This window comes from Lissotriton vulgaris, chromosome 7 (assembly GCF_964263255.1).
Source record: "Lissotriton vulgaris chromosome 7, aLisVul1.2, whole genome shotgun sequence".
In the NCBI taxonomy this organism is placed as follows: domain Eukaryota; kingdom Metazoa; phylum Chordata; class Amphibia; order Caudata; family Salamandridae; genus Lissotriton; species Lissotriton vulgaris.
Window position 1 is genome coordinate 1,643,363,183 of NC_141695.1, and position 19,041 is coordinate 1,643,382,223.

Consider the following 19,041-nt stretch of genomic DNA (forward strand, 5'->3'; position numbering starts at 1 on the left):
TTCTTCTTTCTCCTAAAAGGTGGGAGGTCAACGCCCATTTCGACCATTGATACCAGACTCCCAAGCTATACCACCCTTGGCAGAAGATTCTAGGTGGTAGGCTCCAACCAGCTGGTAGCGAGCTACCAGTAGCTTGCAGACACCTTCAGAATAGCTTGCAGACTTGGGTTTATTTTTAAATTAACACTGAAATAAATACATGTTCTGTTTTTCCTTTTAAAGTTGAGGCCTGATTATGAGCAGTGCTCAATTCAGATTTATAGCCTATGGTGGAGCAGAGGTGAAGAACTGAAGCACTGAGGCATTTAACTCTTAAATAAAAGTCCTTGTCCGCTCCATATTTGAGCACAAGAACAAAATATTTCTGAATGATTTTTAATGGGTGAAAATGTAAATGAAGAGGTACTTATTGAATAAGTTACTACTTCATTTTAATTTTCTCCCATTTCAAAGTTCCACATTTACAAACAGCAGGCATCTTGTTGCCTGTGGCCCGTAGACAGTCTTTTTTTTGTTTTTATTGGAAAATTTAAAGTGAAGACAAATGTTTCTTCAAAACATTAAGTCTTAATATTTTTCTCAGCTTTAAATTAAGCCAATAACATCTTAATATGTTATATTATATACCAATGGGCTACTTACCCTAGGTCACTACGCCTCCTATATGTTATGTTCAATATATATATATTGATAGCTGTCTCGGTCTTATCAGAGTCAAGTTTTAAGTGGTTGCTATTCATCCAATCTCTTATAAAACAGCATGGTATTCTGAAAGAATTCCATGGATTCAGGAGAGTGATTGGTGGGGAATAGCAGGTGCTAATTATCAGCATAGTTATAAACTCTCACTTGCCTCTTTCAATGAATGCACCAAGGGGCGGATGTACACATTAAAAAGATGAGAAGACAGAAGATCCCTTAGGGGCTCCATAGGTAAGCTGGACCTTGGGAGATTTGAAAAGGGTAGATTGACCGATCCTTTGAAAAGATATGAACCAGGCCAATGCCAAATCTTGGAGTCCTGTGGCTCTGACACAGCCGACTAAGATCTCATGGCCGGCCCTGTAAAAGGCTGCTGAAAGATCTAGCAGGACTAACGCTTGTGTATTGCTTCTGTGTCCTCCGGCATGTCGTCAGTAACTGAGAGGATGACTGTTTCCGTTGGCTGGGAAGGGCAAAAGCCTGCCTGATGCGGGGTCAAAAAAATGTGGCTCCTCCAGAAAGGAACAGAGGTGTCTGACCACATGTGCTTTCAACACCTTCGCCAAAAAAGGTAACAATGAAATTGGCCGGTAATTTTTCAAGGTGAGGGGATCCTCATCCATTTTCTTTTGGATGGGGGGCCACTATAGCCTCTTTAAAAGTATTGGGTACTGTGCCATGGCTGAGGGAGTCATTAAGTTAAGCTAGCTATCTCGGGGCAATGTGAATAGGCCATTTTAAGAATTATGGGCGGGCAGATCTCACCAGGAGAACCCAACCTAACTTTAGAGAGAAGGTGCAGAAAATCATCTTTGCTGATTGCAGGGAAAGCAGATAATTTGACAAAGTTACTATCTTTAGTGACTGTCAATTAGCGGTGGAGCTAAGGAGAGGATACTGTCCTTCATTATCCTGATCTTCTCTACGGAAAAAAGTGTTGGGTTCATCACATAAACTTTGTGTCGGTGAATAGGCAGGGTCAGCCTATCGGGGAAGCCCGGATTTTTGTGGAAAAGAAAGTTATCTTAACATGCTTGATCTTTTGTAGTCTTTAAGAAGTGACATAAAAAAGGTCTTGTCCTCTATAGAGTAATTCGCTCGCCATTTCCTTTCAGTGCGGTGAAGAGTGGATTTTGCTGTTTTTAGGTCTTGTGAAAACCAGTTAGAGGTGTCCTGGCGACAAACATGCTTTAATTTTCGAATAGGGGCATGTGTATTGTTAGCTGCAATGAGCCAGTCGGAAAGGTTTTCTGGCTGTCTAGATCATCCTGGTAAGAAGGAAGGGTAGTGATTAAAGATTCCAAAAAGGAATTCAGATCCACTTTGGACCAATTTCTGCAAAGCAGACTGGGACGTGGAGGGGGGTTTCAGAAAAGTCATGACCGATAACAAAAACTTAATCAAATGGTGGTCTGATCATGCACATGGAGAAATTGTAATATTAGCCGCTGATAAATTAATGGTCCAGACCTGGTCTAATGTGTGATCTTTCTTGTGCGTGGGGAAAAATATATGCTGTTCTAGATTTAAGTTGCTTAGTAATTCGGTCAGTTCTGCTGATAGAGACCCGCTAGATTCTTCATTTGCCCAGTATTTCAAGTAAATCCCCTATTAACAAAATGTTTGCAAGGTCAATGACCAGTGGGGACAGGGATTCTGCAAACAATTGAGAAAAAAGTCTCGTATAGCCAGGTGGTTTCTAGACTAGGACGCAAATAAGAGATTCCATAGAGGATTTTAACTTAATCTGTAGGCAGTCGGTAGAAGGGATGGCGAATGATGAAAGACTAGAAAACCTGAGATGCTTTTAATAATGGCAGCCAAGGTATCTGATACCAAACACCATAGGTTTCAGTAAAGCCATCATGTAGCTGGGGAACTTGTAATGACCAGTGCCCAGGACATCTATTTAAGATGACTTCCCTGTTCACTTGTACCATCTAGTAATTGCACTAGACTGCACAGGGGCATATCTGCTCATGTAGATATGTCTTCACGAAATTGAATGCACCCTTCCTTAGGGCTAGAATGCCTGCTGTAGGGCTGCCATGCACATATTGCGTGCCGTGTCTGTGGGTATGCACACAGGGCATGTGCTATGTAGTGTATTCACATGTGTTTGCACCATTTCACGCAACCTGCAGTGGCAGTCTGCATGGGTTTAGTGGTGGATCCCTTACAGTGGCACAATCCATGCTGCAGCTCTTAAGGACCCTCTTTAGTACCCTTGCCCTAGGTACCCCTTGTACCATTCACTAGGGACTTGGAGGAAGTGCTAAAGGTATTGCTAATTGGGGTACAATTGCACAGTTTTTGGGAAAGCAATCTGGAACTGGGGACCTAGTCAGCACGAACCCAGTACACTTCCAATCGAAATCACATCAAATACCAGGCAAAAAGTAGGTGTGACCATGTCAGAAAGGGCACTTTCCTACATGCAGTTCTTGCTTTTCGGTCCTTCCTCTTTTAGGTCGGGGGGGGGATGAGGGCAGGTGGGGAGTGGACAGGGGTTAGAGGGAAGGGAAGGGGGTGCAGCAGCCTCCCCTGTGACGGAATCCAGATTGGCATACCAAAGGCGGCAGGTTCTTTGAAGATCCCTGCCTTGAAATGATAATTCACAGGTCATCCTCTGGGAGGGGGTGTAAACACACAATGTCCTCAGGAGATCAGGAACAAAGCCTGCTCGAGTAAAGGCACTCACTCCTGGGGGTCAGAAACATTTCTGTTGTGGCAAGCTGGCGAAGACTAGTCAATCGGCACACTAGTAGTTGGTAGGTTTTCAGGGGACACCTCTAAGGTGCCCCCTGGGTGCATGTATTAACAGTGGCGGCTGGTAGGGAACGGTGGGCGGAGAAGGTGAGCTAGGGGTTAAGAAAAAAAGAAAACTTACCTGCTGGTCGCTGCTGCCAGCTGCTGCCTCTCCTCCAGTAGGAACCAGGAATCACATAGGCTCCTAGACTCCCCAGCCAATCACGACCCTGCTGAGCAGCGTTGTGATTAGAGAGAGACTGGGAGCCTGGGTATGTTCTCCACCCAGGCTATACAATACAACTGGTGGAGAACATGTAAAGAGTGCATGATGGTTTGGCCGGCTAGAGACGGCCGGCCAGACCATCATGCGCACTTAAGGTGCAGCAGCTATCACTCCTCCCTCTGTGTCACAGGAGACCAGCCCCGCCCCAAACTGGCTGCAACTGCAATGCTAAAAATAAATAATATTCCGTTATCTTATTTATCCTTTGCACTACTTTGAAGCAGTGGGGCGACGCTCCTCCACTTTAGCAGAGGATCAGCGGCTGTGTATTAATAAATCTATCACTGGAATCAGTGTGTGTTTATTAATACGAGCTGTTTGATCCCAAACATGTTTGGTTTCAGTGAAGCCATCATGTAGCTGGTGAACTTGTTTTCACCTGTGTCCAGTACTTGCAATTTAAATGGCTTCCCTGGTAACTTGTACTGGTTGTAATTGAACTGGCCAGCACAAGGGGCATATCTGCTCATGCAGATTTGTCCACACATGCTGTATGGTGCACCCTGCCTTAAGGCTGGAAGACCTGCTGCAGGGGTGACGTATATGGACTGTATGCAGTGTCTGTAGCCATGGCACATGGGCCTGTGTGCCATGCCATGTTTTCACCTTTGTCTGCACCAAGACATGCAGCCAGCAGTGGCAGTCTGTATGTGTGGACCAAGTTAGCAGAAACTCAGTGCACTTCCAGTCAAAATTGCATCGAATACCAGGCAAAAAGTGGGGGTGACCATGTCAAAAAGAGTCACTTCCCGACAGGTGACCTCTGAGTTAATGTTTGGAGAAATCCATTACTGGCATCAGTATGGATTTATTAAGACCATGTATTTGATACCCAACACCATAGGTTTCAGTAAAACCATCATGTAACTGGGAACAAAGAAATGTACTTAAGATGGCTGTGGCAGGATGGCGTCTGTGTGGAAGGCAAGATGGCGTCTGTGTGAGCGGTCGTAGTGGCAGTGCTCGGCGGTCCTGGGCGGCTTATCTCAAATACTTCTCTACAAGTTCCACATATCAGCCGATTTCATGATCTAGGAATCCTTCGCGAGCTATTCTAGTTGGACGTGATCAGCCAAATCAACCCGTGACCCGTAAAACCTGCAACTGGCAACCTGCTGTGCTGTGCTCCGGTACTCCAGTACCGCTAATACCCCCCAAGTAGGAGCATAATATAGGGGATCCATCATATCCATATATCACGGCATTACAACACTACAGCGCCAGGCAAGGTGATGGCTACTTTCCGCTTGTGAAAATTGACAGGAATGACTGTGTCTTCATAATTACCCCCTGCTCCTGCCTGCCTGTTATCTTCACCGTCATCATCTATTTAGGCTCTCTGCTCTGTATCCCGTACTTGTGGCTCTTGGCTTTTTTTGAAGATGTCTTCCTCACCAAAGTGCCTTAACTTTTGATTGTGCAGCGCTCTGTCCTTAGAAAGCGGCCTACGATCGGCTCCTGTTACATACATACTTTCCCTCCATTCCTTCTGTCCTCCGATCCCTTCGACTCACCTGCCTTCTGCGTGTCCTGCGTGTATCTCGCCAGCACCCGAGCCACGCTTAGCCGTTTACCGCACGGACCGGCATCTCTCCCCTCCTTCTACTCCTGCTCCCGGACGTCATCTGCAAACCCGAGAGCAGGGCTTAATCTCACGCACGCTGCGTGTCCTGCGCTTCTTGTTGCTGGGGAGACGAAAGAGGTTCCGGCAGCTGGACAAAAATGGAGAGAGAGGGAGGGATGGAGAGAAGATCTGAGTAAGGTGAATGCTGCTCGATGGCAGATTGAAATTAAAGAAATTGAGGAAATGGAGATACAACTTTAAAAACTTTAAAAAAAATTGTTCTGATATTGGTACTTTGGCCCCCTCCTCTGCTCGGTTTAACACAGTATTTAATGTCACATTATTTGCGCTGGCTGGTGAAATATCAACAAACATCCAAGTCCACAAGCTTTGTCCCTCCATCTCTGATCTCTCGCAGAGTGTCTTGGATATCTGTCTGAGGAATATTGACGGTAAAAACGGACAGAGAGGAGGCGAAAGTGTGCTGAGAAAACACACCTTTTGTTTCAAGAGTTCAAGAAGGGCAACTCTGGATGACCTCTCCGGCTACAGACCTGGATAGGAGCGCCGAAGAAGATAGAGTAGACGGAGGGGGAGGACCCATCGCACAAAAGGACCAAAGGGTCCAAAAGGATCAAAAAATTCAGAAAACACAAATAACACTAAGCAATATGGTACTCAACAAAGGAAAAGTCGATGGAGGTGGAGTAGGTGTTTCCTTACAAGAAGAGAGACCTAGTCTAGAAGAGCAAAACCTTTGGAATGAAGAGATTGAAGAGACATCTAGCACGAACAGAACTAACAGGCATAAAGGCCCTGAGACTAGAGGAGCCAGAGCAAAAGAAAGAGATATGTCAAAGAATGAATGCCAAGAGAAAGAAAAAGAGAAAGCAAAGGCTAAAGATAAAAATTCAGAAAAAAAGCTGGAAAAGGAAAAAGCGAGACGCAAAGAGATAGAGAGAGAAAAAGAAAAGGAGCGGGTACCAGGCGACAAGAAGGAGACCGGAGAAGAAAGAGGAAAACGCCAAACTAGAGCTAATGGCCAAAAAAGCACAGAGGTAACAGGCTATAAAAAACTTAAAAGCTACAGCTAAGAGTACTGGTCTCCCGGCGACATCCCAGCCTCGAATATCGAATATTTTCAGCCCCCGACCCAAAGAGCCTCCAAGCGATGTATCAACAAATGAAAAAATGTAGAGCCAACAGCAGAGCCAACAGCAAACCAACGACTCTAGGGGGCCAGGTGATAGCTGCAACGAGGTTCAAAATATACTCTCAAATGAAATTAGCTCCAATGAGAACCATACTCTCACTTCAGGAGAAGGAACCCGATATGAAGACCCAAATACTGGGAGCGAAGAGACAAGGCCATCCATGGAAGTGGTCACAAAGATAACTAACCAGGGAGACCTATCTGGTCAAAAAAATATAAATTGGAAAACGGAGCATTTACAACCCGCTCGCAACATGCAAACCTTTTCAGCGGGGAAAGACTCTCCCTCAGCTAATTTATCAATATCCGACGAAGACTCTGAATCAGAAATATATGAAACAGGGATGTCTATTTCAAGCGACTCAAGCGAACCAAGTCCTGATGCGCATAGAGACTCAGCACCTCTAGAAATCACTGGCTCCATTGACTCAAGACTACACACTAAAAACAGTTTCAGCGTCAGGGGGAAAAAAAGGAGCGGGAGCGGGAAAAACGGATGAAACATAAAAGGGGGAAAAAAAATCTGTTGAACGAAGAGACCACAGACCCCGGTAACAATACCGATTTATGGCAAAAGCAGATCTAATCCTACCCGAAATAGCCCAATGATTAAATCGCCGGGAGAAACTTCATGTGAAAAAACAACTGAACCCTCATTGAGCGAGGTGCTAAGCTCAATTAAGAATTTCCACGAGGATGTTAAGAAAGATAGCCTGAAGAATCGCATGGCCATTGAAAAACTACAAGGCGCTGTGAAAAAAGTAGGCAATATTTGCTCTGAAATGTCGGAGCGAATGGTCATGGTTGAAACTCGCACCGAGAACCTTGAAACTGTCATGAAACTCCAAAAATACCGAAAAAGAGCAAGATGGAATAATAAAGGAACTCATGGCCAAAGTGGAAGATCATGAAAATAGATCTAGAAGGAACAATTTAAGGTTCCTTGGAATTCCAGGAAAATTTGAGGGAGACGACGCTAGAGGGGCAATGATTAACATTCTTAAAACATCATTTCCGGAACTGGAAGCCTGGAATATGGAAAGGGAGATACAGCGGGCCCATCGCTTTCCCTTAACCCTTTCAAAACACTCGAACAAGCAAAATCAATATCCCGTTCAATGTTGGTCTACTTTGGCAACTTTCTCCTCCGCGATGCAATTTATGATCTTGCAAGACCTACCACTCAAAGAGAACATAAGGGGTTCAAATTTTTTGCGAGACCGGATTTCGCTCACTCGACAGTGGAGCGTAATGGAAAATGCGCTAACTATTTGGGCCCTTTGAAAAACTCGGAGCAAGAGTATTCCTGCAAAATCTGACACCCCTGAAAATTATATTCAAGGGCTCAACAAGAAGCTTTAATAGCGAAGTACAAGCGGAGGATTATTTGCGAGAAATTAAAGAGACTAGTTCACGAAATGCAGGGAAATAATGTAAATCTTATACTAGGACATGTAACAGGAATTGATAAGCTGAATTATCTATTCTACTCTTTATTCATGAACATAGTTTGAGGTATCACTGAAAATTAGTAGAAGAGTTGAGCAGACTGGAAAACAAATCTATTCTATTTTTATAATAGAATATGTGAAACGCCATTATATTTGCTAGACCCTAGTTTATTTGAGATTTGAGAAGTATGTAAAATACATTAACAAACCAGCCCAGCCCGCTGGGCTCGCTTACACTGATGTCACATCCCTGGTCCCGACAAGGCCAGGTAACCTTCAAATGTGGTGGTGAGTGGGGGGTGGGAAAGAGGGGGGGGTGGTTAGGGCAGCTATTGGACAAACTTTTCAGGGAATTGAAAGAAAAAGCATCACATTTGTGGTTTAAATGATATCAAGAAGAGACAAATGGTGGCAGTAGGCTTATAGACCATCGGTGCTAACATTGTATGTTGCAGGAAACCCATATTGAAGGGTCACAATCACACATGTTAAATTCACTAGGATACAATCTGATTGGTGCAACTACACAGTGTATGCAGGCTAGAGGGGTAGCACTTTTAGCCAAAGGTAGAGGGTTTCATTTTAATAGAATTAAATCTGATAAATTGGGAAGATGGGTGATTGCAGAAGTTCATACAGGACAATCTTCATCAATGACCATCTGCTCAATTTATGGGAATAGCGATGACCCCTTGGTAATTAATAATGTCTCCAATGAACTCACTAATTGGCCGCTACCTGTTACAATCTGTGGTGATCTTAATATAAATCTTTCATATGACTGGTCAATAAAAGATGACTGGCATTACCGTGGATGGAAATCAAGTCTTTAAGGCAATCAAGGAACTCTGTATCACCCACGGGTTAATTGATGCGTGGCAGACCTCAAATAGTAACCCCAATGATCCAAGGTACACATTATTCAAATCCGCATCATACACATGCCAGACTGGATTACTTTTTAATCTCTAGCTCAATCAAAACCTTCTCCAAATTAGAAAAGCTACCCCGTATTATGTCGGATCATAATCCTTTGCTACTTACAGTCGAGACAACATCTCTGACAGACACCACAAGCTTGGACATTTGAGAGGTCTCTGCTCCTCGAGAGCGAATATTGTAATCACATGAGAAGCTGGATATCTAACTTCTTAGCGGTTAATACCGGTAGCACAACGGTAGATTTCGTTTGGGATGCCCTAAAAACAGCAGGCATTAGGGGAGAAACTATACAATATTCACTCAGGACTAAAAAGTGTGCAAGAGAAACATTAAGACTGTTACAAGAAACCTTAAAGAGGGTGGAGGAAGATCTTATAAGGGTAACAAGAAGCTCATTTACCACAGAAGAGAACTAATGCACAAACGCAGGTTGCAATAGCCAAAGCGGCAATCACAAATATATACCATCAAAGCAGTTAAAAAAGCTACTGTTCACCGTGAAAATATATACGAGGTTAGTGAGTCAGTTGGTCAGCAATTGGCCATCCGGATGAGACCGCAGACTACACAAAACATAATACAGGAAATCCAAGGCCCTATAGCTGGCAGAGTATCCGACTCAGATAAGATTAGAGAAGCATTTTGGCGTTTTTATAGTGCTCTATATACAGAAGAGGGAGAAATAGTTCAAGAGAAAATTACTGAATATTTAGATATAGATACCTGTGACAAATTTAACACAGAAGATCAGGAAAGCTTGGAAAAGGCCCCCCGACATAGAGGAAATAATAAAAACGGCTAAAGATCTCTCCCGTGGGAAGGCAACTGGTCTAGATGAGATTCCTCTTGAATTTTATATAGTATTCCTGGATCAGGTTCAAGAAATATTGTTGAACCTATGCCTGCATTTATTTAGAGGCGGGCAACCCCCCAACTCATGGTCAAAGGCAAAAATTGTTATATTCCCCCCAAAAAATAAACCCCCGGACCAGATGGGCTCTTATCGTCTCATTACGTTAATAAACGCAGATGCCAAAATGTACTCTAAACTGCTTGCCAACCGTATCTCATTAATAATCCATAAAGTCATATCTAAATTTCAGCATGGCTTTATCCCCGGGAGAGACACTACTACTCACATACGGAGGGTAATCTGCTTATTCGACCATACCCAGGTGGCAGGAGACCTGATGGCGTTAATACTACTCGACGCCGAGAAAGCTTTTGACAGGGTCTCCTGGTCATTCCTCTGGCAGGCTATGTCCCGGGCCGGTTTCAACCAGGTTTTCATACAGGCAATCCAGAAACTCTACATTAATCCTCAGGCTATGGTGATGGTCAACGGCTGCATCTCTAAAGAACTAAAAATTTCGAGAGGACCTAGGCAGGGATGCCCCTGTTCCCCGCTGTTCGCTATTTATATTGATCCGTTTATCAGGAGATTGGAATGTAATAGGAATATAACTGCTATCTCGACACATAGATACTCAACAAAAACTCTCGCATATGCAGATGAGATCGCCATTGTCACTGCTAACCCAAACCTGGCTATGCCTACTATTGAGCTGGCGGCTGTAAGATTTGGGAACATTTCAGGGTATGCTCTGAACCAAGGGAAAACCCAAATAATTATCCATAACAAATGTGATATGATAGACCCACGCATAACAGGTTCAGCTACTTATCTAGGGGTTACGATTACTTCTGAATTAGAGAATCTAGTCGACCTGAATCTAAAACCCGCACTAAATAAAATGCAAAAAGATCTCCGCTGTATCAATAATCTACATCTCTTTGATCGGACGGGTGAATGCATTAAAAATGGTCTACTTTCCAAAACTCTTGTATATATTTAGACCAGTGGTTTAAAAGAATGGAACATATTTTCACTGACTTTGTCTGGTCATACACAGCCCCGCCGTGCCTATAAACTGCTGACACTTCCTAAAGAAAGAGGAGGATTAACCCTTCCAAATCTTGGGGTATATTATAGGGCAACAGTCTTGTTATATAATCATGAACTTTTTCTTCTTGACGGAACAGGGACAACTGTGGATAATGACGCCCCTTCAATTCATCAAATAATACTAGGCGATAGAAGCACTGGCTATCTTTGGAGATATCTCTTCGATAGTTACCATAAAAAAGTGAGATTAAAAACACTCATAGGAGCATTTAAGGTTTGGAAATCTGTGAGGAAAATGATAGGTTTGGGACGGTAATCTTTCTATACACCCATACAAAATAATCCCTCCCTAACAGATATATTTAAAGACTCCTATATTTATAGATGGATCGCAGCCGGAATCACTCATATAGGATGTTTTTTTTCCTCAGATGGTTATATTCTTTTGAATTTTTGAAAGACCAGTATCACTTCGAATGGAGAGACTTCTTCAAATATCTCCAAATAAGAGATTTTCTATCACGACGTGTAAGGGGAGAGGACACCATGATTAAAAACCCCTTAGCCGAAATCCTCAGCCACTCTCAGGAAAAAATCCGGATTGGGGGGTTATATCAGCTATTACTGATGCATTTTTCGGATGATTTGCAGAAGATCACTCAGAAATGGCAAAAGAAAATCACTATCTCCACAGAAGAATTTGAGTATGTATATGGGCTATCGCAAACTACAAACACAATTTTATAAAATGTTTTTTTATGTATTATACTCCGGACAGATTCGCCAAATGGGGTAGTGGGAGAGGCACATGCTGCTTCCGATGTAAGTTACTAAATGCGGACTGTATACACATTTTTTCATCCTGTCCCTCTTTAATTCCTCTCAAGTCAAAAATCGAACATTTCCTTTCACTGATTCTTAAAATAGTGGTCACTCTATCTGATCAAACAGTTGTCCTGGGCGTAACAAACTGCACCAACCAGAATATCGGTCATGAATTGATTTTTATCTTGATGGCCGTATTAAGAATTTACATAGCATCAGCTTGGCTAGATCCTATGGCCCCCTCATATCAACAATGGTTTTCAGGACTGTTAGCAATCTTTAATCTAGAAATGGCAATATATAAAACTAAAGGTAGGAAGCGTAGGATAAAAGGGCTAAAAATCTGGTCACCTTTAATAGGATGGGTTCAATAGGTCGCACACCACTCCATCAACCAGCGGGTAACCCCAGGAGCATCACGGTAAATGCAGTTTCTTTAAGCGAGTGCGCTTTTCAAAAGTTCCGAAGTATAAATGCAAAGTTGCACGCCAACTCTGGACACCGGTGTTTCAGGATTATTGTCCTTAATCAACAGAGTGTAGGTAGATTTTTAGGGGTTTGCTGTGCAGGCTGCCAAAGTGTCATCAGGTTTGGTACCTCTCGGGGCGCGTGGGTGCGTAACCTGAGCTCGTCAGCTCAAAGGCTCGAGCTAGCGGAGTGCGGTCCATTGCTTTTGAATCTACAAATTGGCTCCCTTGAGCTTCGAGCTGACGAGCTCCTGGACGACGCACCTGCGTGCCGGTTCGGGCATCCAGGCCTTTGACGGTTGTTTGGCGGCCTTCTCTTCCACCCCTAAACCATTTCTCTACTGATGAGGGAAGTTATCCCGAAACCCGAGCCATGTCTCGGGCGACATCCAAAAACCCGGGACATGGATCGGGTCTAGAGATCATCAGTCCAACAAGTACTTACTTGCACCCACTTGGGTGAACCACTCTTCAACTCCAAGTACCAGAATCCCAAGGGGCGACCCGGAAGAGGGGTTAGCGGAGTGCGATCCATTGCTTTTGAATCTACAAATTGGCTCCCTTGAGCTTCGAGTTGACGAGCTCCTGGACGACGCACCTGCGTGCCGGTTCGGGCATCCAGGCCTTTGACGGTTGTTTGGCGGCCTTCTCTTCCACCCCTAAACCATTTCTCTACTGATGAGGGAAGTTATCCCGAAACCCGAGCCATGTCTCGGGCGACATCCAAAAACCCGGGACATGGATCGGGTCTAGAGATCATCAGTCCAACAAGTACTTACTTGCACCCACTTGGGTGAACCACTCTTCAACTCCAAGTACCAGAATCCCGAGGGGCTAGCGGAGTGCGGTCCATTGCTTTTGAATCTACCTTTAATAGAATGGTCTGAATCCCTGTGACTTATATAATAACAATCTGGCTGTAATGATTTAGCTGTCACATGTACCTATCTAACCTAATGTTTATTTGTCTTTGAATAATTATTTGTTAATTCATTTATTTACCTTTTTCTTTTATTATATTGTTGACTGAGTATGCACGCGAAAATAAACCAAGCGCAGAGACAAAGAAAATTGGCTGGAGTGTCCTTACTTGTTGAACAGCTCGGGGATTCGAGCTATGTATTTGGAGAGATATATATATATATAGTTTAGGATTTCCTTTTGCTCCACATTTAACCTGCCCGATCGATTGGGGGGGGGTGTTGTTTTTTCTTTTTTGTATAAAATCTAATACAGATATTTAAAAAAAAAAATTCTTTCCTCTCCACTTTTACTATCTAGTAATCGAACTAGACCGTACTGGGGCATATCTGCTCATGCAGATATGACCTCCCATGTAATATAATGCATTCTACATTAGGGCTGTAAGGCCTGCTGTAGAGGCGACTTACTTATATTGCAAGCAGTGACTTTGGCATGGCGCACAGTGAATGTCATGTTGTGTTTTCACTGATGGTTTGCACCGTGTTATGCAGTTTGCCATGGCAGTCTGCATGCAGTTTGTGTGTGGGTCCCTTAAGGTGGCGTAACGCATGTAGTTCAGATAGCTTGCCAGTTAAATAAAGGTAGAACGAGGGAACACCTAGCTTCTTCTCACTTTTGACCTTGATCTATAGGATTTTGTTATTTCATACCAGTCCCCAGTACAAGACTTTATCTGGTATACCCAGATAAATAATTTTGTCTAACTCTGGAAATTTGACCCCTTGTGTGAAGTCAGTCCTTTAAGGAAGCAAAACATTCCACTCCAGTGGCAGTTCATGTGCTCCTTGGCCATGTGATCCATAGCATGGATTTAGTTAATTGTACCAACACTGCTCAAAACCCATTTGGGACTTAAAACACTCTCCGCCCCCTCGCTATGTACTATCTTGGTGTGGTGGCATAAGATTAAAACCATATCCAATTCAAACAAGATTTTTCCAGCACCACACTGAAGAACTGTGAAAGTAAAGTTTGTTCCTCAGTAGTTATTATTGTTTTTCAAGGAAGGCTTTTACCATCGGTGTGTTCTGGAGGAGAGAAATTTTATATGAATTAACTGTGTAAATGTGTACCAAATCGTACTCCCAAGCACATCACGACAAGGGCCGATATATATATATATATATATATATATATATATATATAATTTTTTTTTAATAACCATGATTAGCTCTTAACAACTACAAAAGCAATGGGTAATCTTCCACCACCTAACAGGATATGTTGCCATTACCCAAGAAAGTCATTGTGCTTTCTCTTCTTGCTTTAGTAGTTCTTCTCTGCTTAAGCTTGGCATTTTTCCTGGGTTTACTCTTCTGTAGCCCCCATAATTGAGTACAAATAGCTGCTGTGGATGTTTGCTGTAGTCTGAAAGTTACTAATTACTTTCTCGCTCAAATGCAGATTTAGTGCCTGAAAGTCTTTGGAAAGGCACACATCCAAATGGAGTAAAATCCATGCTGTGAATTATTTGATACTTGATATTGAACTGCTGGAATTTAAAGGCCTACTGTTATTGCTGATCCATCACATGTATTAGACCGATCTCCTATTCGAGTTGTTCGGGACTATTATTTACTGAGAAGTAGATATGTATTTAAATACATTCATTGACTGTGCACGTTCCCACTTTAGCTAATTTGACTGAGTTTTAGAAACTATACTTTGCAATAGGAGAAGTGGAAACTAATCAGATGGCATCTGGTTTAGCGTGCCACAGGATAGAAAAGTAATGTAGCTTCCACCGACAAAAGAAGCTTATTGCTTGCATTCCTGTGGCTGGTCAGTAGAGATCTATACACTGAATTGAGGGAGAACGAGATTGGACTGCCTTAAGAAATTAAGTGAGAACCTTGTTAGCAAATGGCTGCTAGTTAGTTTTTCCTGAGGACTGCCATTTGTTAGCTTATAGGGTTGAGTGGTGATACTGCAGTTGCTTTTCACTTTGATGAATTTTCTGTGCGGGGATTGCCCTTCTGTCTATCGGGATTTCTACTTCAGGAAGGGCAACAGCAGCCAGGAGCAGATCCTTCACAGTCCATCGTGCCTTTGTTTTGGATATTTTTGTTCAGAGCTAGCATCATTGCTACCTGGTGTGAGATCTATCACCTCACATGAAGACTAATCTGGGGTGCAGCCATAAAAATGTAATTTGAAAGAGAAGTGCACACCAGTTCTGAGACCATGGGCAGTGAATTCACAGCCCTTGTCTGAAATATGTGTTGGATCGAGGATCCAAACCACCACACTTTTTCCAGTTTTAAGTTCTCCATGTCCTAGTAAGGAAGTGCTCCAGAGAGCATTCAAAAGACTGCTGTTACCAGGGCTGGTGTGTGCTTGAACGACAGCTCGTTTACTAAAGAGAAGTCTGCATCTTGCTGGAGAAGCCCAGGGTCTGCCTAAGATCCTTGAAGCGTGCCTCCTGAGAAAGTAGAAAGGCTGTCCAGGGGTAAAAGCCCATGGTGATACCTATGTGAAGCAATCCGAAGTAGCGGACTATGACCCTAACAGGGAGCAAAGCTTGCACTTTGTGTGAGGGGTGATTGGTCTCCCTCTACAGTTCCTGCAGTGCGTTTTGCAAGAAATTGCCAGATAATTGTGTTGGCCAGCAGTTTTGTTGACAGACCCATGGCCAAGTACTTCTGCTGCCACAAGGGTGGCCATTTGTGAAAAGTTGCTTCTTGGGCCCCAAAGGCTGCAACTGCTATGGGCGAGCACCTGCCTGATTCATCAACTGCAGAAAACTAGGGTCTGTCTGTATCCCCAGCCCCCTCTTCCCCACCACAGATATTTTCATGTGAAGAGCAGAAGGGAGTTGCAAAGCACTGTTAGCTGGAGTACCTTTTAGTTGGAGTTAATGTCGGATAAACCTGTAAATCTAGTATCCCTAATCTTCCTGATCTCATCTCACTTTGAGATTCTGAAAGACCATGGATTTGGAACTTTGCTCTTATTCAGTAGTTCAGTTTGGTAAATGGTCCTGTGCATCTCCATGGGTACTTCAGTGAACAACCGAAGTGCAACCAGTGAATGCTTCCACCCAAGATGGGTAAAGCTATACTTGCTTCTCTGGTCCATCGTACACCAAAACTGACCGCCTATTAAAGTGCAGTTTATGCTCAAAATATTGATAACAGGAAAACACATTTTCTAACTGTTTGGTACCTATGTGATGTAATTGGAGAGCTTATTAATTACCCATTTTCCTACATAAAGTAGTGATAGGGGATAGGGCAGTTAAATAATTTCTAGTTCTAGTTCCAGCCCGGTGAGTCTCTTTAATAGTCACTTCGAGTAGCACGCACGGACTCTGCAGCCAAGGGTGGAGTTTAAGCACACTCCCTGGGCAACTAAATTGCTGAAATTCGTTGGATAAACTTTCTCCGTAACCTGTTGCTCACAATGCCCTTTGTGGAAATGTGTGGCTCCTTCCATTCAAGCTCCTTATGACTTTTAGTTCAGTGGTAAGTTGCTGTCCATATTTCGTAGTGCAGTATTGAACACTTGGACGTTGAGGAAGTAGCCACTGAGTTAACACCGAGAATCTTGCACTGATTTTTCTTTTTTTATTCTTTGAAAGAAAATTGCCTCATTTAATGTTTTTTGCGAGCAGGTGATATAGCTGCACACCTACTGTATCTTTCTCCGGAATAACTATATTGAAAACCCAAGAACTGGAAAGTGCCATCAAGTGACCTAATTAAGGACAGTACGCATTGTGTATTTTTGAGCAGTTTGTGTTGATGGGTGTGCTGTCATCCTTTAGGTAAGGGAATTCAGTGATTGGAGTTCTGAATTTCTGTAGCCCTTTCTATTTCCTGATACTTGTGTTCTTGAGGGCTGTAAATAAGTTTCGATCCTCTACATTGCTTGCTGGTCGTAGGAGTTGGTTCTTAATTGAACTGTCAGGAAAAGGTGCATCAGTAACCTGTTTTTGGAGCCTTCTCTTACATGTTCAATTTTTTTTGATTCATTGTAATTGTTACTAAAAGAGGGATGCGCCACTGCATTGACCAAGATTTAGTATTTGGCATGGGGAAGAGGGTGCTATTGTGTTCTTTTTGTAGAATGGGTGTTTGTTATAAAGATTTTTACCAACACTGTAACTTAAAACACAAGGATTGTTTTTATGGAATGTTTATATGCATGCTTAAATCGATTCTCTTTTTATAAGTTAATTTGAATTATGTTGACTAGATTGGTATTTTTTCAGCCATTGGAAAGAAAAGGCTTAACCCTTTGTTGCTGTTTTAGGTTGAAGATGAGCCAAATAAAATTTGTGACGCTGACAGAATAGCCATTAAAGCTAACATTGTCCACTTGATGCTGAGCAGTCCAGAACAAATCCAGAAGCAGGTAACCCAAACAAAACGTATTGTTGCTTTCTTTTCATGATACTTTACAGGTTTACCTGAGCTCTGTTTTTCTTTGTAGTTAAGTGATGCAATCAGTATAATCGGCAGAGAAGACTTCCCCCAGAAATGGCCAGACCTACTAACCGAAATGGTGAATCGTTTTCAAAGTGGCGACTTCCATGTAATCAATGGGGTTCTCCGAACAGCCCACTCCCTGTTCAAGAGGTACTCAGTAATTCTTAGTTAAATTGTTGTTGCAGGGCAGTGTCATTCTGCAGAACATTCAGACGATGCTCCGTGTTATCTAAAATCCTATATTCTACTGGGGTGGTTCTGGGATGATCAACAAACTTCGTATTGCACAGGGTTTTTATTCTGTACGTTTTTAATGTGTTGACCACCAGACTTTCCAGTGGGCTCTCACAGACCGAGTTGTATGTAGCTGGCAAGGAGGGTGACCACGAAAACGGCTGAACTGAAGCCACAGCAGCTTATAAATGCTTTTTTATAACTGGATTAGGCAAGAAACCTTGCATGTAAATGAAAAACGGCCATCCATTGATTCCTGGATAAGCAGATTTTGGGGAGTATTAAAGCACTGAAATATTGATAAATCTGCATGTTTTTCATAAGCAGATTATGCGATTGACATTTTTAACAACAATATTCCCCATTCGTCTAATAACTGCACCTTGGAGCTTATGGTTCCAGTGCTAAAGAGTATGATGCTATCTCCTTACTAAAGTTCTCTCTGCATCAATGACTGTCTGAAGTATTGGTATATTACAGAGGCAGATTTACCTGAATAACTCAAAATATTTCCCAGAAATGTTATATAGCACTTATGCAGAATCAAGTAGAAAACAAATCTGTGCCAACTTTGAAATTCACAAACTTCTCATCAAGATAGTTATAGTGGAGTCACCTTTTAATGTTTGTGTGCGCTCTGCAAGATGGCACTGGAAGAACAACTTTTTGTTTCATAGTTGGTTCAGAAATGCATATGTCCTGGGTGAAACAAGATAACATATTTATCTTCATTGATAGTCTTGATCGTTCTAAATATTAGAATATTTCCTCATTGCTTATAGCGACTCCCCCTGCCACTGTATAGTTATGGCTCAGCTGTGTTAAAAAAAAAATTACAATCTTATTTTGATTTATTGGTTTTGTCAGCCAAAGTCCAGCACTCCAAATTTAATGGGGATCATTGCAACGAAAAAAATGTTGAAGAGTGGCTATTTAAAAAATGAAGTTGGATTGTCCCATTTTGTAAATGGAAATTTTGTTCCCACCTACAATCAAAACCACTAAATTGGTTTGTCAAACTTTTCACAAAATCGGAACCTTGCACAGGAAGTTGTACTTACATTTGCTTGGTGTTAATCCACGACACACAATTGTAAATCCTGTCAGTCAAGTTTAATTTCTTTTGTTTACACATGTGAATGACAAACGAAGGGCATTTATTAATATTTGTATTTATTGATGGATTTTGAATCACACCGCAATGAGGGAGACCTTATGAGAGGTGCCCGACGCCAGATAAGAGTTGGCTGACAGACACCCAGATGATGAAAAATGGGGCAATAAATAAA

The 19,041-nt window shown here is 42.5% G+C and overlaps 1 protein-coding gene across 1 annotated transcript in view; it reads left to right on the top strand.

Annotated features, from left to right (window-relative positions):
* Positions 1–19,041, top strand: part of CSE1L (chromosome segregation 1 like) — a 276,453-nt gene that overhangs the window by 39,189 nt on the left and 218,223 nt on the right. Inside the window, exons 4-5 of the mRNA XM_086932619.1 lie at positions 17,343–17,444; positions 17,523–17,668. Coding sequence (XP_086788745.1) covers positions 17,343–17,444; positions 17,523–17,668 — 248 coding nt within the window. The remainder of the gene's footprint in view (positions 1–17,342; positions 17,445–17,522; positions 17,669–19,041) is intronic.